At 53.8% G+C, this 23,360-nt stretch overlaps 10 protein-coding genes across 10 annotated transcripts; 2 read left to right on the forward strand and 8 right to left on the reverse strand.

Moving 5' to 3' along the window:
* Positions 1-912: 912 nt before the first annotated feature.
* On the reverse strand, positions 913-1,804 carry J4E88_004073 (uncharacterized protein; the record flags this gene model as incomplete). The annotated part of the gene is made up of 4 exons (XM_049397720.1): positions 913-1,319; positions 1,379-1,484; positions 1,666-1,720; positions 1,791-1,804. The coding sequence occupies 4 exons, from the start codon at positions 1,802-1,804 to the stop codon at positions 913-915; spliced, it is 582 nt and encodes a 193-aa protein (XP_049256165.1).
* Positions 1,805-2,511: 707 nt separating this feature from the next.
* On the reverse strand, positions 2,512-3,636 carry J4E88_004074 (uncharacterized protein; the record flags this gene model as incomplete). Its single annotated transcript, XM_049397721.1, has 3 exons — positions 2,512-3,003; positions 3,054-3,498; positions 3,554-3,636. 3 exons carry the CDS (start codon positions 3,634-3,636, stop codon positions 2,512-2,514), a joined length of 1,020 nt encoding a protein of 339 aa, XP_049256166.1.
* Positions 3,637-4,844: 1,208 nt separating this feature from the next.
* J4E88_004075 (uncharacterized protein) lies at positions 4,845-6,269 on the forward strand (the record flags this gene model as incomplete). Its single annotated transcript, XM_049397722.1, has 4 exons — positions 4,845-4,854; positions 4,910-4,955; positions 5,017-5,065; positions 5,115-6,269. The coding sequence occupies 4 exons, from the start codon at positions 4,845-4,847 to the stop codon at positions 6,267-6,269; spliced, it is 1,260 nt and encodes a 419-aa protein (XP_049256167.1).
* A 584-nt stretch (positions 6,270-6,853) lies between these two features.
* On the reverse strand, positions 6,854-8,338 carry J4E88_004076 (uncharacterized protein; the record flags this gene model as incomplete). Its single annotated transcript, XM_049397723.1, has 3 exons — positions 6,854-8,201; positions 8,246-8,292; positions 8,330-8,338. 3 exons carry the CDS (start codon positions 8,336-8,338, stop codon positions 6,854-6,856), a joined length of 1,404 nt encoding a protein of 467 aa, XP_049256168.1.
* Positions 8,339-8,874: 536 nt separating this feature from the next.
* On the reverse strand, positions 8,875-10,113 carry J4E88_004077 (uncharacterized protein; the record flags this gene model as incomplete). Its single annotated transcript, XM_049397724.1, has 2 exons — positions 8,875-10,077; positions 10,105-10,113. 2 exons carry the CDS (start codon positions 10,111-10,113, stop codon positions 8,875-8,877), a joined length of 1,212 nt encoding a protein of 403 aa, XP_049256169.1.
* Positions 10,114-11,339: 1,226 nt separating this feature from the next.
* J4E88_004078 (uncharacterized protein) lies at positions 11,340-13,016 on the reverse strand (the record flags this gene model as incomplete). The annotated part of the gene is made up of 2 exons (XM_049397725.1): positions 11,340-12,453; positions 12,502-13,016. The coding sequence occupies 2 exons, from the start codon at positions 13,014-13,016 to the stop codon at positions 11,340-11,342; spliced, it is 1,629 nt and encodes a 542-aa protein (XP_049256170.1).
* Positions 13,017-14,015: 999 nt separating this feature from the next.
* J4E88_004079 (uncharacterized protein) lies at positions 14,016-15,253 on the reverse strand (the record flags this gene model as incomplete). The annotated part of the gene is made up of 3 exons (XM_049397726.1): positions 14,016-14,361; positions 14,411-14,594; positions 14,641-15,253. The coding sequence occupies 3 exons, from the start codon at positions 15,251-15,253 to the stop codon at positions 14,016-14,018; spliced, it is 1,143 nt and encodes a 380-aa protein (XP_049256171.1).
* Positions 15,254-15,930: 677 nt separating this feature from the next.
* HIS3 (imidazoleglycerol-phosphate dehydratase) lies at positions 15,931-18,601 on the forward strand (the record flags this gene model as incomplete). Its single annotated transcript, XM_049397727.1, has 2 exons — positions 15,931-18,367; positions 18,417-18,601. 2 exons carry the CDS (start codon positions 15,931-15,933, stop codon positions 18,599-18,601), a joined length of 2,622 nt encoding a protein of 873 aa, XP_049256172.1.
* Positions 18,602-18,830: 229 nt separating this feature from the next.
* On the reverse strand, positions 18,831-20,117 carry XYNF3 (Endo-1,4-beta-xylanase F3; the record flags this gene model as incomplete). Its single annotated transcript, XM_049397728.1, has 1 exon — positions 18,831-20,117. One exon carries the CDS (start codon positions 20,115-20,117, stop codon positions 18,831-18,833), a length of 1,287 nt encoding a protein of 428 aa, XP_049256173.1.
* A 798-nt stretch (positions 20,118-20,915) lies between these two features.
* On the reverse strand, positions 20,916-22,466 carry J4E88_004082 (uncharacterized protein; the record flags this gene model as incomplete). The annotated part of the gene is made up of 3 exons (XM_049397729.1): positions 20,916-22,049; positions 22,103-22,201; positions 22,260-22,466. 3 exons carry the CDS (start codon positions 22,464-22,466, stop codon positions 20,916-20,918), a joined length of 1,440 nt encoding a protein of 479 aa, XP_049256174.1.
* Positions 22,467-23,360: the final 894 nt, after the last annotated feature.

A 23,360-nucleotide genomic window follows, 5' to 3' on the forward strand; every position in this document is an offset into this window, starting at 1 on the left:
GAGAAGTCGATGATTCCTGAGATTGTGCCTCCAGGAATATGGGCCACAGCAGGACGTGTGGCCAAACAGGTGCTTGGAACGATCTGGTTGTTTGACATTGGTGTGGGTGTTTTTGGAGCATACTGGCGCATTGTCTACGTTTCTTTCCTCTCTCGCTCTTTTCCCTTCCTCTTGGAACTTGTTCGCTCTGCTTGTTCTAGCGTGTGCTCGCTGGATACCACATATTCACGCACATGCGACTCTGTTTACGCTTTTTTTATACTCTTCCAACCATCATCAGCGTGCGGCATGCTGAGGTAATTATTGCATTAGCAGGCGTTTTCTTTTTTTTTTCTTGTTCCTTTTTTCACTTGATGGCAACGCAAGATTGTGGGTTACGTTGCCAGGTAATCTTTACTCTCTCAGCTCACTCTTCTTGGAGAGGGAGATGAGGCTGCTTGTTTAGTGTAGTCGTAGTTGTAGTATACAGGGTTTTGGTGAGGTGGTGGAAAGTGGAATTGATATGTTGGAATGTTCGAAACTGTTGATATGATGCGTGAGACTGGATGCTTGATATGTTTTGTGACGATTAAGAATGCTTGTGCTTACTAGCCAGCTTAATATGGGACCTGATGTGGAGTGAACTGAGAATGCTTTATACATCTTGACGCGTACGAAGGTAGTACTATCTCAACGGAACGGATGTGAAATGACCTATTATAGCAAAAGACCAGTCACACAAACTCGATCAAGCACAGAGCATTAACGCTAATGAACGATCAAGTACTACAGCTAAGCCATCTGCACCCCATCTATATAACCTTTCCACATAGCCCAGGGTATCATCCGGTCTAGTTGCAGCCCCAAGAACAAACAAAGACCCTGGCAAATGTCGCAATCGCAACCGCCTTGTACCCTCCCACGAGAAATTCTCTATGAAGGCGGCAACTGCCCACCCTCTTTCGTCTTTCCCACAGGCGGGTTCGGCTTAGTACCACCAGCGGAGTTCAAGCTACTCAAATAGCAATTCCAGCCGAGCGAAATCACATTAACAACCAAGACGCGCATCTCCTGAGGCACGTATTTGAAGTTGGTAAACTGGACCCACGGCCAGACCATCAAGTTCTTCTGGTAGCCCGGCAGATAAGCGTCCTTGAGGCGCTGGACAGGCGAGTTGCCCTCCATGTAGGCCATGGTGGAGAGGAAGAGAGCCATGTTGCAGGGCGCGAAGAGGAACTGGTCGCAGGCTACGCGCGCGAGGATGGTGCCGTTTGTGGATTGCAGGTTTACGCGCTTGACGAGGAAGTCGAACCATTTTGTTGCGGCGGGGCCGAAGATGCCTGGGTGTGGTTGTTAGTATGGTGGATGGGATAGGGGTATGGTGGGAGGGGAGATGTACATCCTCCGTAGGCGGCCATGCGTCCTGTACGCGCGAGGTCGTGCTTATCGAGGCCGCGGCGCTCGACTCCTTGCTGGGCCATTGTGTCGCCCGTTGCGAAGAGTACCTGCAGCATGCCACGTCAGTTTCCGTGTTTCGACATGCCAGCTGCTCGATCCCTCTCTCGTTATTGTATATCGACTTGTCAGGCGTGCTTATCGGCCAGCTCGTTCGCTGGCTACCAAGTCGCATTGCGTCGCGCAAAGAGGTATTGAAGACTCGCAATTCGAAATAAAGGGCGTGCATACCGCGGTAGTGATACTCTGCGTCAAGTAAGGCGACGTCCTAAGCTTTGCCTGGTACCTGTCATCCGAATTAGCATTGTCCCCTTTTCCATGAGACGGTTCTCCACCGCTTTTCCCAAGTGACGTACCAGCGAAACGCCATTTTGAAGGTGATGGGAGAAGTCAATCGCCTCAGCAGCTAAAGATGTAGCACGTATAAGTACGACTGAGAGCGAGCGACCGGACCGCGGAAAAAAAGGGTGCGAGAGTGGAGAAGGTGTGTGTGGAAAAAGAAAGTCGAGTAAGTCTAGCAACGTAAGTTTGGTGAGCTTGCGGGACCCGATGATGTCGTGCAGGGTCCCGCGCCCGCACATGGCGGTCGGGGAGCTTCGTTAGCTTTTGAACCCCTTGATCTCCACTGTCAGGCTATCGGGCCTCGACCGTGAACAAGCATTTATTCACGTACACAAATCTGGATGCAAGTACCAAAATAAACAGGGCTCACTGGCATGATGAGCAAGACAGAGTCAGTTCATAACGCAATTCAATTCCGAGCTCGTCTGTTCATGGTGGGGTATAATATGAGCAGACACCTAGTTACAAAAAGGACCGACAGTTGTTGTACAAAAGGTCGTAAAGGAAAAAATAAGGAAACAATGCGGGTTGGTATAACTCCTCGTACGTGATGCGACATTGCAATCCGTCCCATCTTCAACCTGATATCTCCGCATATAGCCCAAAGGAATCCCTAGATGAAAGAACGCCAGTCCCGCTGATCTCATCCGGGTATGATGAAGCTATGCTCGCAGAAAGCAGGTATCCAAGAAGTCATGTCGTAAATTTTGTGTAATGGGGTATGTAAAAGGGCGCCTAGTCGATTTCCATCCGTTGTGATGGCGCAGGTCCGCTCAATGATGGCATCTCTGTGTTGTATGTCTTGTCGTTCTGGACGATCTTGTCGTTGACATGGGGCTTCAAGCCCTTGTTGAAGTTGTGTGTGCACAAGCACGCGGTGACAATGGTGATGATGAGTAGGAGGATGGTGAGAATGGCAAAGGCAGTCAGCGACTTGCGGGCTGGCTTGTAGTCCTCCTGGCGGCTGGCATCGGCGACCCACATCCGGATGAGCTTGAACAGGAAGTAGCCGAGAGCAATGAAGTAGACGACGATGATACCAATCATTCCAGCGACAGACTCGCGACGGACCCACCAGGCGGCGAGGAACAAAAGGAAGAAGGTGATGACGAGGGCGGCTGCGGTAAGGATGAGTTCGACTGTCTTGGTGTTCTTGACGACGACCAGGAACTGCACGGTGAAGGCCAGGAAGAAGAAGAAGTCGAACTTGAGGAGAGCGATGTAAATCTACGTCGCAGTTAGTAAGGCGCGCATGGGTGATGTTGGACAAGCAGTACCTGGTAGGTCAGATAGCGCCTCTTCAGTCTTGTGTCGGCACTGATGCGCTTGTAGATGGTCCAGGCGAACTCATCGTACAGCTTCCATGCTTCGAAGGCGAAAATGAGAGTCGCAACAGCCATCAGCACTGGCAGAGCGATGAGCATAGGCTTGACGTCGTCCCAGAAGTCTTGCGGGATGAAGCGGCGCGTGTTTAGGTCGTCGGCAGCGTCCTTGATCTGATCGAATTGGATAGCGGCGTAGATGAGAATGCCAATGTTATAGAGAACGAGACCGATGACCTGAATGGTGTTCTTCATGCGCAGGGCATCCCAGGTGAGGAATAGTTGGTAGACGTAGCCGAACATGAAGACGGCGAGGAAAGTGGGAATCGTGCGGGTCTCGTTGGCGCCTGCACCAGAGGCCGCGAAATGGATCTCATTCTGGAACTTGCTAAAGACATATCTGATGGGGTGTTAGCAGGCGCATGGTAGTGCGGGTGGCGCAGAGGCAGACGTACGACTCTAGGGCGAGGGCAATGCCGACCTGGCAGATGGCCGTGAGCATGAAAGCCCAGGTCCACCGCGTATTCGGAACGTACATCCTCGGTGGGCGGCGCACGACGGGCGGGAGCGTGGTGGGGAAGCCTTCGCGGTGGTGATACCCCCCAGGCTGGGTATCGAAAGAGGGCTGCGGTGGGTATGTTGGTTGATACGTCGTGTTGGGGTAGGGCGCGTAGCCGCGGTCGAGGGGTTGGCCTCCTAGGAGGGAATGGCGGGCCTCGTGGTGAGTAATTTTGGCTATGGTGGCAGCCGCGATGGGCGGCTGGAGCGTGGGGATATAGAGGCGGGTGGTGAGGCGGGCGTGGTGGTGCGGCGCAGACAAACTGCGACCTGTGTCGTGGTGCGGTGTGTAGGGCTGCCGGGGTACTTGAGACAGAGGGCGGGCGCTGGGCGGACTGCTGAAACCAAGGGAGTCGCTGTCGTCGGGGGAGCAGGTGAGCGCGCGTCGCTGAAACTAGTATCTTGGCTATGCGGAGAGGCCGAAGAAGCAACAGGCGATGACGAGCGACGGGTCGGAGATGGGGATACTTGGTGATAAGGAGCGATATTGACAGACAACAAGACGAGCGAGCGGCGGGAGGAGGTGTTGTTTGTTAGGACTTGGGGGCGTGGGCGGAGATGGGACGGCTGCTGCTAGGTGGACGCAGGTGCTGAGATGTGCGCAAAGTAGCGCCTGGGAGAGCCCCGGCCGGTGTGGAGAAAGGCTGAAGGGGGTCTCGCCGTAAGACCCGCTCGCTGCTCCGTGTTTACTTCAGTCAACGGTAGCCTGGGTGAGGCTTTGTGGATATCAAAATACGAAGAGAGGTCTGACTTCTACAAGTACGGACGGACTGTCATGCTGCGGCGCGGCCCAAGCCTTTGGCTGCTCAGCTGCCTGTCGCTTTCGGCATCCTCTCACGCGCACAAGGCTTGGCCCCAGCTGCTGCTGAACCATCGCCCACCTGCACCGCCCGGCGACTCCCGCTGCTCATTGGCCGGCGTGCGCTATCTTTAGATTGCATCTGTGGCGCAGGCCCTGAGGACTATGGTAAGAGTACAGCGCGGTGGAGCTCAATCTGCCGTCATTTTGCGCGACACCGACAGCTTTCCCGTCACTTGCTTGGGCCAATCACACAGCCATATCTGACATCATTAAGGACGCGTAGTGCACAGGGTCGCCGTTTCGACTGACGCAGTATCGGCCCGCCAAAAGCAGCCCCATCGCGAGTCGCGCCTCTCCCACCACCACGACACCCACGCGCCGCAGCCATGACGTCTGGTGAGTCTGGGATTCTAGGGTCCTGGCAACGCGGCAACTACTGATGCTCCTCCAGCAGAGTTAATCCTCCAGAAAGCTGCCGAGGACGGCTCCCTCGATTCGTACGTCCCCACCCTAGAGCCCGCGTCCGGCGCATGCAGCATCTAACGCGCCCGTGTGCAGAGCAGAATGGCCAAAGACACTGCAGTACATCTTGGATCGCCTGGATGAGGTAATCCCGAGCTACCCATATCCACAGCCATCAACCCTGACCCTCGCAGATCATCACCGACTTCCCCAAGCCACCCGCAGACGCACTTCCCAGGCCGACCACGTCCGCGACCACCGACCTGCCCTCGCGACCCAACACGTCCAATGCCATATCAAGCCAAGACTCGCATGCGACCGACAAGGAGAATGCACCGCCCGCCACGCCCCCGCGACCGCCTGTGCCTGCCTTCTCCGCCTCGACCGAGTCGCAAAGCGTGCCAACAGACGTCACCACCTTCTACTCCTCCATACGTTCCACCCTCTCCAAGAACTTCGCGAGCCATCCCCCGCATACCGTCCAACGCCTAGCTGAACTCATACTCGAGCCCAAGAAACGCTACCGATACCTGCCACCCTACCTCCGCGCACTCGACCGTGTCGTCTCCGTCTCCTCGCCCCTCACCATCTTCCCTCTGCCACAAGCCGTGCTGCCAACTTCCAGCGGACTGCTCAATGGCACTACATCCACCACTACGCAAACCGCGCAGCTAGGTTCAGACGAGGCCCTAGGCGGGGCCCTACTTACGCCCATCCCTTGGCTTCAGAACCGCGGCCAGAACGAGCTTATTTCAGAGAGCACCGAAATGGTCGACGGTCCCAACGGTGCTGGACGCATAGAAACAGTGACGGTGGGAATGCTGAGTGGTCAGCGGGCAGAATCTCCCACCGCTAATGTAGCCCAAATTGCTTCGTCACATCCCGAGGGCGAGACGCTGCCCTCTACAGGGCCCGTCACTCAAGGCGAACTTCTGCGCCAGGAACAAGAGGCCGGCATTGTTTTGAACAACCCGCACAGTATGACCACTAGCCCGACAAGAACTACATTCGGCGAGATGGAAGGCGGAGGTACCATCGTAGACACCGTCGAGGGCGAGGAAGAAGCGCCACATGCCCGAGGTCCAGAGGTCATTGGCATGGAAGATACCGGTCCACAAAAGCAGGGAAAGCTCAACATTGAAGGAGCTATTGGCAGACCGAGCCTTGATCACAAGAGCCCAGAGCCAAAATTACCAGCTAGCACAGACGCCAAGGACCAAGAGATGAAAGATGGAGGATCCGAGAAACCCAGTGACGCAAAATCGGGAGATGAAAAGTCCAAAGAAGATGCGCCAGCGAAAGAGGAGACGAAAGATGCAAAGGACGTGGAAATGAAGTCGGATGATTAGGCGTCAGACACTTCTCGTGAAGAGGGAGAGACCACTTCGAACACGGCTGTTGGCGAGATTTTGGCTCTGCTGAAGTCCTATATGCCATCCTGATGTTCCGCCTGCTGGGTAATGTCAGCCGGGCCAATTTGACATTCTACGGCGTTTAAGCAAATTTGGATAGGAAGAGAGTGAGAGTTAGGCAACGGCTGATATCTCGACAGAGTGCACAGGAGTCAAGATCAGAGGTATGGGGCAAGTGACCGGAGTGCAGTAGAAATACTTGAATAAGACACTAGCACGAACGCTGTAGCAGTCTGGATGGATACAGATAGTTGCTATCATCGTGCTCTAACTGCTAGTATCAGTCAGCCATTAGTTACGAAGCACTTGATAACATCGTCAAATTCCGGCGCAGCCATCACTCAAGACCCACTGCCGTCTCAACGTTTTCATGTTTTCACCTGCAGCGATCATGTCCACTTATCCTGACAAACCAAAGCATGTCTCACTGAACACGTGGGGAACAACCATCGAGAAGCCATAAACAAACTCCAAGTTTGTTTCGCTATCAAAATCCTGCAGTCCAACCACATCACCACCATCTAATCAACCTTCTTCCACCAAAGAATACCCCTATACCCATTACCACGCTCACTCCCAATCTTCAAATACGTAACCTCCTCCCCATTCTCCTCCACCTCAACAATAGTATAATTCCTCTTCCCCTTCTGCCCCTCCCAAGTCGGCACATTCGCCACAGTAAGCGGGCCATGGAAGATCTGGCCCTCCGTCTCCGTCGCAGGTATCTCCTCGTTAACGCTATACGGTCCCGCATACCCGATACTGTGCTTGCCGACGAGCGCCCAATCAGCGTCTAAGTCGTTGGGCTGGTACGGGAAGGTGAGGTTAGGTCGGAACTCAGGTTCAGTGGCTGTGATGGTGGCGGACATGAAGCCGGATTCTGTGTAGATGAGCAGGCCGACGGGGGCTTTGCCGTAGGGCAGGTCGGGGATGGGTTCGCCGTTTCGCGAGCTGGATGTGTTTACCAGGGCGTAGGTTCCTGATAGGGCTTTGAGGATGGGGTTGGTGTCTGTGTTGTCTCTGGCTTTGGGAGGGTCGGTGGGTTCTTCTTCTTCAGTTCGGGGCTTGATCTTAGCTGGTTCCGCCTTGTCGCAGGGGCTGGGGGCGTCCGTGGGCTCAGGGTTGGCGTAGGCGTCTCTGCGCAACTCGGTTATTGGCTCCTTTTCGTTTCTCTTGCGTTGTCCGTCTTCAGTCTTTTGACGTGGGACTATGACTTGGGGTTGGTCACTAGGACCAGTGGGCTCAGGGTCCGCTGCTCTGCGGGCGTTGGTGATGGGTTCCTCTTCTCCATCACTTCGAGGTAGGATTTCGTCTCCTACGGGTAGATCACGAGGACTAGGAGGTTCAGTTGGTTCAGGAGCCTCGGCGTCGTCTCGACGAGGCATACCGCGGAGCTGCAGAGTCTCCGGCGGGTCAGTGTGCTGGCGTGGGGCATTCTGTCTCTTCCCTAGAGCTTGAGGCGCGGGTGTAGGGGGGACCTCGCGTTTAGGTGGTCTGAGGATTGAGTCTTGTCTTCGGACAGCTGCTTCCGCGATTGGAGTCGCACGTGCGACTCGGGGTGGTACGAACGATTCCTGGCGCTGAACCAGTTCAGGCGCGGGTGTGGGAGCCTCGCGTTTGCCTCCAGGAGCGTACCATACAGCACTGTCCTGTCTTCGGACAGCTGCGAATGGGGGTGGTGGTACGAAAGACTCCTGGCGCTGAACCAGTTCGGGTGAGGGTGTAGGAACCTCGCGTTTGTAGTGGTCGGTCCATTGGCGTTTGTCCCATTCGGGTACCGCGAAAGACTCCTGGCGCTGAACCAGTTCGGGTGAGGGTGTGGGAGCCTCGCGTTTGTAATGATCAGTCCATTGTCGTTTGTAATGGTCACTCCATTGCGGGGCCGCAGATGCCAGAGAGGCGAAGAGAATTACAGGAGTAATGGAGACTCGCATCCTGTCTTATAAGATCGGCGATGGTGCTGGTAACAGTTGAGCACTTTACAAGTGGTATCAAACTAGAAACATTTCGCTGTGCATGAAGCAGACAGGGTGCTTTATACCCAGCGACGCAGTGACATGATCGACATCTGAACCACTTCGTTACACACGATCTGGACGACGTGCTTGCCCTTCAGGCGTCACAATTACGCCGAATCGATATCTCTTGTCCGTGCAGGCCAAGCGTAGCGTGAGCGAGTGTCAATTTCCGGGATGTGGCCGTCGGCGTTTTGCGGGGGATCCCCGCCCAAGTCGATCCGAGAATGGATCCTTTTGATCCCCAATCCAGAGCGCATAGCTGAGCAGCCCATCTTTGAAAGATGCTAGGTCTTTCGCAAATAGCGTCGGGAATCGTTGTATGGATTTTGTGATTGAGATGTTGGGTTGACGGTCGGGAATAAGTCGCTCTGCCAAGGTACCACAGGTCACATGTTGGGGCTGAGCACGTAAGCATCCATCGTGTAAACCTTGGAAACGACCGTTAGTGCGAAACACCAAGACAATCTATAGGGAACGACTTACAAAATGTCAGCACGATGTACGGTTACAGCCTGACAGCGGCATCAAGCCAGGAGACTGGCGTGTCTAGCATTGTTTTGCGGCGCCGAAGTTTCACCACCGCCACGATCTTGTCTGTCAAAACCCGGAAAATGGAAGACACCAAGGTTGGCGATGCAACTCACCAGTCGGCCCCCAAGGCTTGGTGACCACCGCGACGGCTGTGGTGTTGATCTTTGCGCATCAGCGGCAGGAGCGTCCCTCATCTCTGTATCCCCGCCAAGGTCTTCTCGGTACAACTTCACAGCCTCGATCTGCAGCTGCTCCATATTCGCGACATGGACGTCGAAATTCTTGCGATATCCACTGGTATCGATTATTTCGCTTCCCTCCGGAACTGCCCATTGTCCCTTCACGTACCGTCGTCTATGCCTGCACATCGAGCTCCTAGTAACGTCTCTCGGAGGTCCGTTGCGGCTCAGCGGGATGACGTAGTGAGGGCGAATAGGGTTCGAGCCGTTCGCGACTGGTGTAGCGGGAATAAGCTCTTGTGTGACCTCGAGTGGAGTTGTGCGAAGGACGCCCATCTTAGGTCTCTTTGGAGAAGGCTCGAGAAACTCTTCTGAGAGTGAGCATGATGCCTTACGGAGCACATCCACGTCGGCATCTGTACGAACGTAAACATTTTCGTTCCATGAAACGCTTGCGCCTTCTCGTCGGCGCTTTCGCCTCGGCAGTTGCTCTGCGACATCGGTCCTTTGAACCTTGGGGATATCGGATTCGTTGAGAAGCTTATGCTGGATTTTCTTGAGCGATTTCCATCCTAGATCGTGTTCAAGACCATCTCGGTCAGGGAAGTCTGGATCGCTTGCGATTGTCCAGCGCCGACCACGGCGTTGACTGAAGAACTCGCAGTCCTCCTCGACACGACCGATGAAGCCGTTGTTTTCAGTGTCCTTGTACCAGTGCAGTGCAGCTGTAGCACTGTACTGCTTCCTGAGTCGGACATGTTGCATGTAAACGCCGTTGTTCTCAGGAGGCTGTTTCGCTTCCCAGGCCAGCTCCATCTCGGAAAGATCTTCTATCTCGTTGATCAAGTTGACTAGGTTTCTCTTGCAGTGTCTGTAAGACACATCTGTTCCATTCACATTCTTCCCCTTCTTACCACCCAGACTGGCGACATGGTAAGTCGACTTAGCATAGTGGCCCTCGAGGTTCTCTTTCCATTGAGACAAGCCATCATGGGCGTTGATGAACTCTTGGATGTGCTGGAGCGTCTTCATTGAGGCATCTACCAGACACATCGGGCACATTGCTTTGGCGTAGTTCTCGCTATAGACGGGATGGATCGTGTGTCCACAGGCGTTTAGAGGCGGATATTGAGGTGGTTCCGATCGACGGTTTGGCGCGAAAGTTGGTTCATGGTTCGTCGGGCGGCCATTCGGTGGCGCCTTTTTATGGCTGTGCTTAGAATGCGTTTGTGGTGTTGAAGAGGGACTGGAGTCAATCGCTTTCTTTCCCGAAGAACGACCGTCCAACGATGCTCGCTTTTTCTTTTTCGCTGGTGAAGGTTGGCTTACCCCGTTACCTCCGGACTCGTCTGAATTGGCGCGTTCTTTGCGCTTGCCTATGGACGTATTGGCGTCATGTGTTCTTGGAGATGGCTTTTTCGCAGTGGCCGCCGACTTCGCAGGCCGCGCTGCAACTGGGGATTCGGGAACGCTAAATGAGCCCATTTTGTTGGATATTATGCTCGTAAGCTTCGTGTACGCAGATGTTGCGATGGTGGGGATGTGTTGGAGGAACGAGTTCGAATGCACAGAGGACGTGAGTTGTGGCGCGTTGAAAAGCACTGCAATACCGTTGAGCGCCATTGTAGAGAAAGGACGCTCGGACTGAAATTGTGTGACGTCAAACGCTGTTAACCTTGCGCTGTTGTAGTTGTTGTAAGGAGAGTGAAATCGGTGAGTCTTCGGCTTTCACTTCCACTTCTCAAACATCCACCGACGATGCTATGCAAGGCACGGTTGAGATAAGCTGACATGTCTTAGCGCTATTGCATGAGAAAATGCGCGTAAATCGAGTTTGCACGAAATTACCACATGTGGATTGTAAGCCTTGGTTTTGATGTATCTCAACCATGGTTCTCAGCGAAGTTCGGATGGCCCGTAAGTACGCGAGTACGCCGACTGTTTTGTATGAAGGTTTGTTTCAACATCAACCTGGAGCGCACCCTATGTTAACGGCGGCTGAAGTAAAAATGCATGAGACACTTTGTAAGGCAATCAAAACACATCTGATGCAAGTGTCTGTAGGTGTCTACGCACCGGGAAGATTTCCAGTGTATGTAGTAAGCGGTACAACGACTGAATGCTTCACGACGACCCTAAGGCTGATTTGGAAGTACGCGAATGATCTTCGGGTTTGGCATCTTGAAAAAGACATCCATATTGATACGAGAACTATCAAGTGTCGAACATAAGTCTTTGATCCATTTTCACTATGCTTTATTCTACAATCAAACTCGACCTTACGCGTCAACGCATTCCCAGCTCTCGATAACATCGGGATTGCCGCCCTTGTACTGGTTGACCTTGGGGAACTTGCAATGAGCGCGCTCAAATTCAACGCCTAGAGCGACCGTGTCGTTGACGAACTTGGTTCCGATAAGTGTCTCGGGTGCGTTGCCGTTCTCCACCCAGTCAACCAAAGCCATGAGTACGTTGTGGCTGGTCTCGTATCCGTTGACCTCGCCCACGCTCTGGCCAATGGCGTGCGCACCCTCTCCCCCACCACAGTGACCAGTTCCACTGACAAGGAAGTACCTGTAGAACTCGTCGAGCTCTTCAGGCGACAGATCCATAGTAGAAGTGACGTGTTCGTAGTAGCGAGCAGAGTTATCGGATGAGATAACAAAGTCCGCGCCGCCATGCCAGTGAAGCACCTTGGCGCCGCGGTCCTTCATTCCGCTCAAATCACCCTTGAAGGACTCGATTCCAAAGAGGTTCAGTTTTGCGGCGTAGTCGTAGTCCTCGGAGCTAAGAGTTGCTGGATCCCAGCTAGGGTCGTTGTAGATAGCGTAGCGGAACCAATCTGTTGTGTAGGGAAAGGGCTGTCCGTTGATGATGGCGCCAGCCGCAATCACCTCAGCACCAGGCTGCAGGCGGGGATAGACCAAGTCTCCTGCATCGTTGAGAAGTGGCGAGTAAACTCCCTTGACTGTCTCTAGCTGCTCGGGCGTAAGGCAGGTAGTGGTGTTGCTGCCCTCAGCGCAAGCTAGGCCCGAAGGGTCATACTGGCACAGCAAGGGAGCCTCAAGGATGCCATCCTCGAGGTTGTCAAGCTTGTCGCATTGCTTCAAGACATCAGCGTGAATCTGCACCCACTTTGACTGGGGAACGAAAGCGGACGACGAGTTTGCTGGGCCAGTGAGGGTGTAGAAGTGACCACTCCATGAAGTAAGGTTGTTGAAGGCGAAGGCTGGTGCGCCCGCAACAATGCCGTCGAAATCGTCTGGGAAATCTTGGGCAGACTTCATCCCCTGTCTTCCTCCGGTGGAGCATCCAAGGTAATAGGACTTGTCGTGCGGTTTGCCGTAGAAGTCTTCGGTGATCTGCTTTCCGACCACGACACCAGTATGTAAACTAATATTGGTCAGCCAGTCTCTAGCATGTCGACACATGGGTACTTACGCTCGGTATGCGAAGTCTTCCACAACGTCTGAGTTATTGTAAAACGGCAAGCCACTCGTGCCATCGTGACCATTGTTGGTCCCAACCGCAGCAAAACCTAGACCAACCGCATAGGCCAAGTCGTCGTAACTGATGCAACCATTCAAACCTCCATTGCCGCCAGAGAGGAATCGTCCTGTCCAGTTGGCTGGAAGGAACGCCTCCATCCTGAAGCCAGAGCGCTCAGATGTCGACACATTGAGCGCGACGCGGCACATGTCCGCTGTGATAGCTGGCGGTGCTGCGGCACATGTTTCGTCGTATACGGGTACAGTCAGGTTCGTACCAGCGGCGACGAATTCGGCGGTTGTAACAACGCCGCCATCGATGTGAAGTTTAGACGCAAGTTCCGCACACTTCGAGCTGAAAGCGGCCGGTGCCGTGCCGTTTGTGGGGTAAGATGCTGACTGTGGGGCGGCGAATACGACGGAAGGCGCATTCAGCAGCGCACATTGGAGTGACTTGTCGAACCTCATCTTGACAGTAAGCCAGATAGATTGAGTAAGAACCTTAAACCAAGATTATGGGAATGCATCTTCTCTTTATTCTACCGAAAACTGGGTCTTCGTCACGGTACATTACTAGCGTTCGCCTCCGTGCCTGGGGCAGGATAAACGAATAACAGAAGCTGGGGCATATTTGGGATGCTCCGTTATGCAGCCCTGCAGGGACGTGCCGCGATGACGATCTTTGGCGACACCAAACACCGAATTGTACAACAAGCATGCGAAGAAGCTGGGGTAAAGGTCTACTACTACCTAGGTACCGAGGCAACACTGGGAGGCTCACGTGATCGCACTTCAGATTGAATGTTTCGTTCTGTTGCACAACTGCCGACGGGTAATCATGTTGCGTGTACGCGTAGCTGGTGTACTTGGTGATGCCGATGCATCTGCCGATGAGGGCGCGGAGGCGACACTAAGAAGGTGGTTACTTGCTGTAGAACATTTTAGCAAAACATATAAGAGCCGGCCCGATTTGGCCTCTTGTCATGTCCTGTCAGTGCTGTCGTGCGATCGTTGAAGGTTGGGGCCGGCGCTGCGCGTCATGCGGAACATTGAAGCCGATGGGCGGAGTTCTGCCGCCAGGGGAGGAGCGATCTGCGCGTGCGGGTGGGCCCAACGGTGTATTGATTATAAGTCGGGGTATTGATAACAAATCGGCGTTCCATCCAAATTGCGATGGACGTGAAATCGGTAACTGGGATCGCGGAAATTGAGCGACTTTTGGTCGATGAAGCAGGAATAACATTTACTCGCAGGGCATGTTCCTCCTAGCAACTAATCAGGTACCATACTCCGCATCCATATAGCACTAGCAGCATCGAAAAGTCCCTTGCATGCAATTGCAACTCCTTGCAGCTCCCTGGGACCACAAATCGCACTCCTACAATCTCGAGGACGTAGCAGAACCCTTCATCATGTCAGCCGTCCTTCGTGCGCAATACCAAGACTGACACTATCCTTCATGCCACCTCATACCTTCCAAACCTTGCCGGCAAACTCCTCAACATCCTGCCAGAGCTCTTTCGGTTTCTCCAGGGCAGCAAAATGCCCACCGCTTTCGTGCTGCTTATAGAATACCAAGTTTGTTTCTTTCTCCAAGATGCTCTTGATGCCTGGGGCCAGTTCTCGTGGGAAGAACGAGAAACCGAGTGGCTTCTTAGGCGCGCCAATGTCCCTAGCACCCGACCCAAACAGCGCGCGATAGGGATAGATAGAACGAGCAAAGCTTTCGGTAAACCAGTAGAGTGACACATTGGTGAGTGTCTCGTCGAGGGACGGGTCCTCATCGCTCCATTCAAGAAACTTCTCACCGATCCTGAAGGACATTAGTGGAGACATCTCTCTACGTAGAACAATGACAATACCATGCAAGAAGTGCGAGCGGGCTCGATGCCAACACATTCCCAATCGTACTGGGTCTCGAGCCATGCTCCTGAGCGTAGGCCGTTCCGCTAGTTGCCCATTCCTTTGCGTAACCGAGTGATTTCTTCTCTACCTCATTCAAAGGAGTGTTCTCGTCCGGCTTAGGAAGACCACTTATCAGGTTCACTGGTACATCAGAATCGGAGTAATCGATATATGGAGTTGGACTTACAATGCAATGCTACACAGGAGTCGTACAATTGGCTCATCATTTGCGCCGTAAAGCTGCCAACGTCTCCTCCCTGGGCGAGGTACTTGTTGAAGCCCAGATTCAGCATCAGCTGGTTCATGACGCGACTGCTGTCTGCCAGAGTCCATTCCTTATCTACCGACTGCACGGTACTCAGGGTGTACCCGGGCAGTGAGGGCACGACGATGTGGTATGGTAGGTCCTTGGCTGAATACTTCTCCTTGATCAACGTCAACATAGGCAGAAATTCGAGGAAACTGCCTGGCCATCCGTGCATGAAGATGATGGGGATGGCATCTTTCTTCTCAGAGAAAAGAGCGACAAAATGCATATCGACGTCCTCGATTTGCATCTTGTAGTTCGGGAACGAGTTGATGTGTTTTTCTTGCGCGCGCCAGTCGTACTTGTTCAGCCAGTAGTCCTTTGCATCGGACAGCCACTTGCGGGACACGCCAAAGCGGCGGTCTTCCTGTCGTCCTTCCCAAGTTTCAGGGGCCAGCTTAGAGAGCTGGAGGAGTTGACGCCATTCCGAAATGCTCTGGTCAGAGACATTGAGAGTGAAAGGTTTGGCGGAGTCGGGTGGTGAATAAGACATGTTCGTGATGAAAGAGGTGTTTTCAGGTTTACTGGAGATCAGGCATCCGCGGAGAGCATTCGACCCTTTTATACTCGCCAGACTACACACGAATTATAGTGGGTTTCGCTAGGCAGCCTTCACAATGGAGTGGGGTACATGTACTATCCTGGGCTACGGGCGGAATGAACAAGTCCACCATCCGCTGTGGATCTCTCCGGACCAAGGAGATTCCGTGGAGCCCTTGGAGTGGTTCCGGTGCCTCCGAGCATCTACTACTGATCGTACCTTGGGATTCCATGTTGGTGATTACAGTTCGCTAGTTACCTGCGCTTCAGTCTGGACCTCGGTTCGTACGCTAGGCCAGGGAAACAGTAACGAGAGGAGACGAATCCAGTGTCTAAAGTCAACTAGTAACTTGCAAATACAAAGGGTGAGCAGGGTGTGCGAAGATATCTCTCGGAACGGAAACAACAGTATCCAGAGGTTATATATTAATCCGACGCTTTCCGGTAAGTGCGACGCGTCTGAAGCGCGTCGGTGCTTACGTTGTTGTCGTCATCGCCGTAGTGGGGCAGCCCGCCCCGCGATTTGGCATCTGCTAGTTCTGGAACTTTTTCTACAATGAACTAGCGACTCACGCATCAAGTGTGAATCACACTTTCTGTCCAAGCCTCAATCGCACCAAACTCTACACCATGGCACCAAATCTTGTTGCTGCGATTGATCTGGCTGCTTACACGAAATCTACCCAAGGCCTTGATGTTCAAGCATTGTCCTTTATCGGCAACGTTTTTGTTCGAGTCACCGACGAGACCCTCTCCCACCTGAAGCAATCGGTAGGCCGCTTCGCCAACTATCTAGGTGTTGCTTCCGTCACCTCAATCGACGATGTCGTATCTCTCCTCGATGCCGGCGCCGCCAAGGTATTCGTTACCCGCCAGCAATTAGATCAGCTCAAGACAATGAAGATCGACCAAGACAGGATAGTGCTGTGCTTGCCGGGAAACACAAAGGAAGAGATCATAGAGGCTATCGCGGGCACATCAGTGGACATCTACTCCCACCAAGTGGAGGATGTTGGCCTTGTCGAAGCATGGCTAAAGGACTACGGAACAGATCGCCCCAATGTCTTCGTCTCGTTTGCGCAACCGAGCATGGAGGGTGTTCTGAAGCTAGCAAAACTATCCGCGATACCCATCATCTCCGCCGAAAACCTCACGGTCGACCCCTCGAAACAGACCAACGCGCTGAGCGTCGCGAAGCTGTTCATGGCCAACGCAACGAGCGACCGATCCGACGGCCTTTTCACAACTCTCGTCACAGATGAGCGGGGAGTCGCCCTCGGGCTTGTATACAGCAGCGAAGAGAGTGTTGCGGAGAGTCTGAGGACTGGCAGGGGTGTATACCAAAGCCGGAAGCGAGGACTGTGGTACAAGGGCGAAAGCAGTGGTGATGTCCAAGAGCTGGTGTCATTAGCGCTAGACTGCGATAGCGACTGCTTGCAGTTTGTGGTGCGACAGAAGGGCAGGGGATTCTGCCACCTCGCAACTCCCACTTGCTTTGGCGAGTACACCGGCTTGTCGAAACTGCAAAAGACCCTACAAAGCCGGAAAGACTCAGCACCGGAAGGCTCATACACTGCGCGACTCTTCAACGACTCACAATTGCTGAGGGCAAAAATACTAGAGGAGGCCACTGAGCTGTGCGACGCGAACACCAAAGACGAGGTCGCATTCGAGGCTGCCGACCTTTTCTACTTTGCTCTCACCAAGTGCATAGCCTCTGGAGTGTCATTAGAGGATGTTGAGCGCAACCTCGACGCGAAGAGCATCAAGGTCAAGAGGCGACAGGGTGATGCTAAACCCGCCTTTGCCGCGCAAGCAGCTGCAGCAACAAACGGTGCGACCAACGGTACAACAAACGCCCCAACAAAGGAGGAGGTCAAGGAAGCCGCTTCAGTGCCTAAGAGCAAGGACGACCCCGCCGGCACAAAGGACGGTCGCATCGCGATGCGAAGATATGCAACCGCAAACGAGACACCAGAGACCATCAGCGCCACCCTTCAACGACCATCTCAACGCTCGACTGACAAGATCCTGGGTATATGTCTACCGATCATCGAGGCCGTACGAACCCGCGGGGATGCTGCGTTGCTAGAATACACACACAAGTTCGAGAAGGCTACGTCGCTTACCTCGCCAGTGCTGAGGGCACCATTCCCTCCGGAGCTCATGCAGTTGAGGCCTGAGACGGCGAAGGCCATTGATGTGTCATTTGAGAATATCAGGAAGTTCCACGCTGCACAGAAAGAGGACAAGCCACTGAGAGTAGAGACTATGCCCGGCATTGTGTGCTCACGATTCGCTCGACCGATTGAGAGGGTCGGCCTATATGTGCCTGGTGGAACAGCCGTGCTTCCTTCCACAGCGCTCATGCTTGGTGTACCTGCCATGGTCGCCGGTTGCAAGAAGATCGTTCTCGCAACACCGCCACGATCTAATGGCCAAGTTACCCCAGAGGTCGTCTACGTTGCCCACAAGGTTGGCGCAGAATCTATCGTCCTCGCTGGTGGTGCGCAAGCCGTTGCAGCAATGGCATACGGTACTGAAAGCGTGACCAAGGTCGACAAGATTCTTGGCCCGGGTAACCAGTTCGTTACCGCAGCGAAGATGCATGTTTCCAACGACACAAACGCCGGTGTGAGCATCGACATGCCTGCGGGACCGAGTGAGGTGCTCGTCATTGCGGACGCGAACGCCAACCCTGCTTTTGTTGCATCAGATCTTCTCAGCCAAGCTGAGCACGGTGTCGACTCCCAAGTCATCTTGATTGCAGTCGGAATGAGCGAGCCACAGCTGGTTGCAGTGGAAGACGAGCTTCACAAGCAGGCGAGCGCACTACCACGAGTAGACATTGTCCGCGGCGCTATCGAGCACTCCTTCACACTTGCAGTAGACACAATGGAGGAGGCTATGCAGCTAAGTAACGATTACGCGCCTGAACATCTCATCCTACAAGTCGATGATGCGGAGAAGGTAGCTGAAATGGTGGAGAATGCTGGAAGTGTGTTCATCGGCCAATGGACCCCGGAGAGTGTCGGCGATTACTCTGCTGGTGTTAATCACTCTCTACGTAAGCCAACCCAATATGTTCTCTCCAACCTCCTGCTAACATTGAACAGCAACTTATGGCTACGCTAAGCAATACTCCGGTGTCAACCTTGCGTCATACGTCAAGCACATCACCAGCTCCCACCTGACTAGGGAAGGACTCGAGAACGTCGGACCTGCCGTCATGGAACTTGCGCGCGTTGAGGAACTAGAGGCCCACCGAAGGGCTGTCAGCCTGCGACTTGGCGTAGCGTGATCGTTCTGGAAACTGAAGCACATGTATTATCATTTTATCATCACGTTGTCGACTGGATAGAGAAAAATAGAGTGAAGTGATTCAAATGATCAATTGAAAGATGATGTTCTCATCTCAAAGAAGTAAATATATATACGATAGAATACCATCCCATCTCAACAAAACAAACACTGAACATCTACCGAAAGGTGGTAAAGTCAGTTTACAACTCTTATTTCACTCTAAGCATCTAAGCAAGAGCGGTGCAGAGACCGTTGTAGTTCTCCTTGGCCTTGAAGCTGCCGTCGAAGAGAAGAGGAGTGGAAGCAGCACCGATCCAAGAGTCAGTGTCGCTGACACCCCAGACGGTAACACCGACACAGTTCTCAACGTCCAGGCAGGCAGTGACAGCAGTCTTGTAGTCAGCAGCAGATCCACCCTTGATGTCGAGCTCAGTCATGGCGCACTCGGGAGCAGAGCCACAGAGGAGCTTGAGAGCAGCAGGGTAGTCAGAGATGGGCCAGCTGCCAGACAAGTGAGACTGGGAACCGATGCCGTCAATGGGGACACCAGCAGCGATCCACTTCTTGACGTTGCTGGCCATGGCCTTGGTCTTGGCGTAGCTGGGGCTGTCGAGGTTGTAGTCGTTGATGTAGAGCTTGGCCTCTGGGTCGGCGGCCTTTGCGGTAGCGAAAGCGGTGGCAACAAAGTCCTCGCCGAGAACGTTGTAGAAGACGGAGGAGCGGAAGGAACCGTCCTCGTTGAAGATTTCGTTGACGACGTCCCAGGCGTAGACCTTGCCGGCGTAGGTGGTCATGAGCTTCTTGATGTGGGCAGTCATGACCTCGGTGAGCTTGGTCTTGTCGGTGATGGAAGAGACCCAGGTAGGGAGCTGGGAGTGCCAGACGGTGGTGTGTCCACGGATGAGCTTGTTGTTCTCGGTGGCGAAGCTGACGAGCGCGTTGGCACCGTCGAGAGTGAACTTGCCCTGGGTGGCCTCGGTGGCATCCCACTTCATGCTGTTCTCAGGAGTGACCTGGCCGAAGTTGTCGACGATGATCTCCTTGTTCTTGCCCTTGCCGAGAGCACCTTGGTCGGTGGCAACACCGAGGTACTTCTTGCCGTGCGACTTGAAAGCAGCATCGAGAGAGCACTTGGCTCCGTTGGCACCGCTTCCAGCGACGTTGGGGGTAGAGCCGTTGGCACCACCAGCAGAGCCAGTGGCAGCGGGCTGAGCAACAGCGACAGGGGCGGCGATGGGCTCGGTGGCGTTCATCGACGGCACAGGCGCAGCGGAGGGAACAACGGGTGCCGGTGCAACGCCGGTGGCAGCAGGAGGTGCCTGGCCGTTTCCACCACCGCTAACGCACTGGCTGTACCAGTCGTTGCTCTTGACGCAGGACCATCCCTGGGGGCAGGTAGAGTCGCCCTGGAAGCCCTGACCACCGCACTGTCCGTAGGGAGCAGCTGCGAGGACAGCGGAAGTCGAGGACAAGGCGACGACACCGAAATAGATGGAGGATGTGCTGAAATGCATGATTGCTACTTTTCGATCGGTTCGGGTTCAAAGGTGTTCGGTTGGTAGGTGGAAAAAGGATAGAAGCTCGCTTCTATGTGGGTATTCAAGAAAGGAATGTCAGGAAGCACGCTCCCAGTAGAGTTCAAAGAAGAGAAGATAGAGAGAGTGTGTAGAGAATGGTGATGACCGAGTGAGTGAAGAAATAGTATGGCGGCGGATGCGATTCCATCTTATACAAACCACCAGCCGCGATTATGCGTCTGGAACGATTTCATGGTGGGTCAAATTTGGGCGGTTAGCTCCCATGAGGCGCATTGTTTCATGAAACCGTGAAACGGCATCCTGGAGATCATTGCACGGCGGCGCCCAAAGGAACCTCGGAACCGAGCGAGTTTAGCCGTTCCAGTCCAACATCGACGAACGACAAGTCGATGAACAGTGGGCTGATGCGGCGCACAGCAAAACGATGATATTGCGTGTGGGTAGGTGCCGCTCATGCGATATGAATGTAGAACCGCCATCCAGGCACGAAGCATCATGCGGGCCCGTGCTCTGCGTGCGCCAAGCGCTAAGCCTGTCAGAGGTAGATGTCACCTAAACCCTTTTCGGTACGAACACCAGGCGAACAGACGATTTCTATGATAGCCACCGGTTATCAAATGCTTCATGTTCCTTCGTTCAATGGGTCCCGCCACATCATCGCAGGGTCAAGGTACTCAAGCCTTTCAAGCATTTCAAAACATTCTTGTATTGACTGGGTTGTGATCATCCCCTTTGCTCATCTATCTGATCATGCAGGGTGTTATCTGCCCACAGTTATGACTTGTAGACGTGCATGACGTGCGGGTTGCAGTATGCAAGAAGACCGGTCTTGCCCCATTCTCCGCCGATGCCAGATTCCTTGTGGCCTCCAAATATCGCCTGAGGTGTTGGCTTCTCCCATGAGTTTACGAATACTGAACCAGCTTCGAGACGGCGCGCTACCTTGCAGGCCTTCTCGACGTCCTTGCCCCAAACACAGGCACCGAGACCGGTGTTTGTGTTGTTAGCGCGTGCGACGACCTCATCAAGATCGGACCACGGCTGGGTGGGCACGATAGGACCGAATGGCTCTTCTTGGATGATACGGGAGTCGTTGGGCGGGTTGTCGATGATCGTTGGCTGGATGAAGTACCCCTTTCCGGTGCTGACGTCGGGCTGGCCAGCGGCGAACTTGTAGCCCTTGGCCTTGCTGTCCTCGAAGAAGCCCTTTACGCGCTCGTACTGCATCTGGTTCTGAACAGGTCCGAGCAGGTTGTCGCCATCGTCTGGGTTACCGATCTTGATCGACTTGGTGAAGTTGACCATCTCCTCAAGGAACTCCTTGTAGATGGACTCGTGGATGTAGATGCGCTTGGTAGCGACGCATACTTGACCGCTGTTCTGGAAAGCACCCATGACGACTTCAGGTGCAGTCTTCTTGATGTCGACATCAGGAAGGATGATGGACGCATCGTTGCCACCCAGCTCGAGTGTGACGCGCTTGAGGGTCTTTGCAGATGTCTCCATGACCTTCTTTCCGGTAGCGATGGAGCCGGTGAAGCTGATCTTGGCGATGTCGGGGTGGAGGCACATCTGAACACCGAGCTCGTTGTTGCCGCCGACTACTTGGAGGACACCTGCAGGGAGGATCTCCTGTGCCAGCTCTACAAACTTGAGAGCTGTGTAAGGTGTGAAGGGTGAAGGCTTGACGATCATGCAGTTTCCGGTCATGAGGGCTGGTGCGATCTTTCCAGTGCTTAGAACAAGAGGGAAGTTCCATGGGCAGATGGCACCGCAAACACCGAGAGGTGAGTACTCTGTGTAGATGGTCTTCTCCTCATCCTCAACCTTCTCAGAAGGGACATCGAGAGTCAAGTGATGACCGATGAATCCAGCAACGGCACCAACCTCAATGGCAGCAAACTTTCTCTACTTGTATGTTAGCAAGGGCGTCAATGATCCCAACAACGACTATGACGTACCGGCTTGCCAGACTCTTTGCACAGCAGGTTGACAAAGTCATCAGTGTGTTGCTGGTACGACTCGGCGACCTTGTTGAGGAGCTCCTTCCTCTTCTCAATCTGCAGAGGTACGAAGTCAGTATATGTGTCTCATGCACTTCGTACAGTCAGAACCTACCGGGGTATCTCTCCATGCGGGAAAGGCCTTCTTGGCGGCCGCAACAGCGTCGTTCAGGTCCTGCTCGCTCGCAATGGGTACATCCCAGAGTTGCTGGCCAGTTGCGGGGTTGATACCATGGTGAATGTTGTCTGAGCCGCGCTGCTTGCCGTCGATGATGTTGTAGAAGGTCTCAAAGTCGAGAGTCGAAACTTTTCCTGGAGACATGATTGAGGTAGTGGTACTGGTTTAGTTGTAGGAGTTGATTTGGGTATCGGCAGAGACAAGTCGAACGGGTCAAGGTCACTTCTTAAACGAGTCGAGTCGCCACGCGACTGTTCCTATCCTCGGCAGTACGCCTGTTGTAGCATCTTGGCTGAGACCCTTCGAAGTGGGGTCACAAACAGCAGATTACCGCTTGCATCATCCCTTCCCCAATAAAATATTCTTCCCCGCTATTCTTGGGGCTTAGCTCGAGTGGGTGTTTGCCGCCTAGATGAGCCGTCTACCGTCAAATGAGCTAGCTATCATCGTCGTCTTCCAAGATTTCCGAGTCTTTCAGTAGCTCCCGACGTCGGTCGGATTCCAGGTCGCAGTCGTTACTAAACACTCCCGGCAATTGCCCACCCTCTGCGCATCGTGTGTCTGTACAGGCCGCTGCACCCCGCCGGGTCCATTGCGGTGCCTGCCGTATCGAGAAGTGGATTCCTTCCCCTTGAACGCGGGACAATCGCTTCACGTGGCTAGATCTTTCGTTGGACAACGGACATCACGACCGCCAAGGCCATGACTAGCGTTCGACGTGTCGACTTCGAGACTAGTTTTTTCCCTTTCTCGCTTTACAAAACGGACGAACCTGTGTCCGCGTACTCTTGTGGTTCCCTTTGTGGATCGCGCAAGAGTTTCAGTGTTATCGTCCCTGTCGCGGCTTCTTGTCTTGCCTTACGATCATCACGTTAGTGAAGCGGGTGGATACGGGCTAAGGATCAACGACGCCTGTATGTCTCGCGGTGAGACGATAAGAGCTCGGAATAGTGAACAGGGCGAATAGAATGTTGTGGAAAGGGTTTGAAAGCCAAGCTGATGTTGAGGGTTTGTAGTCGCGGTGCGATGTTCATGTGT

The sequence above is a fragment of the Alternaria novae-zelandiae genome (genome assembly GCF_023758075.1).
Source record: "Alternaria novae-zelandiae strain BMP 2774 chromosome Unknown scaffold_7, whole genome shotgun sequence".
NCBI classification, from domain to species: Eukaryota; Fungi; Ascomycota; class Dothideomycetes; order Pleosporales; family Pleosporaceae; genus Alternaria; species Alternaria novae-zelandiae.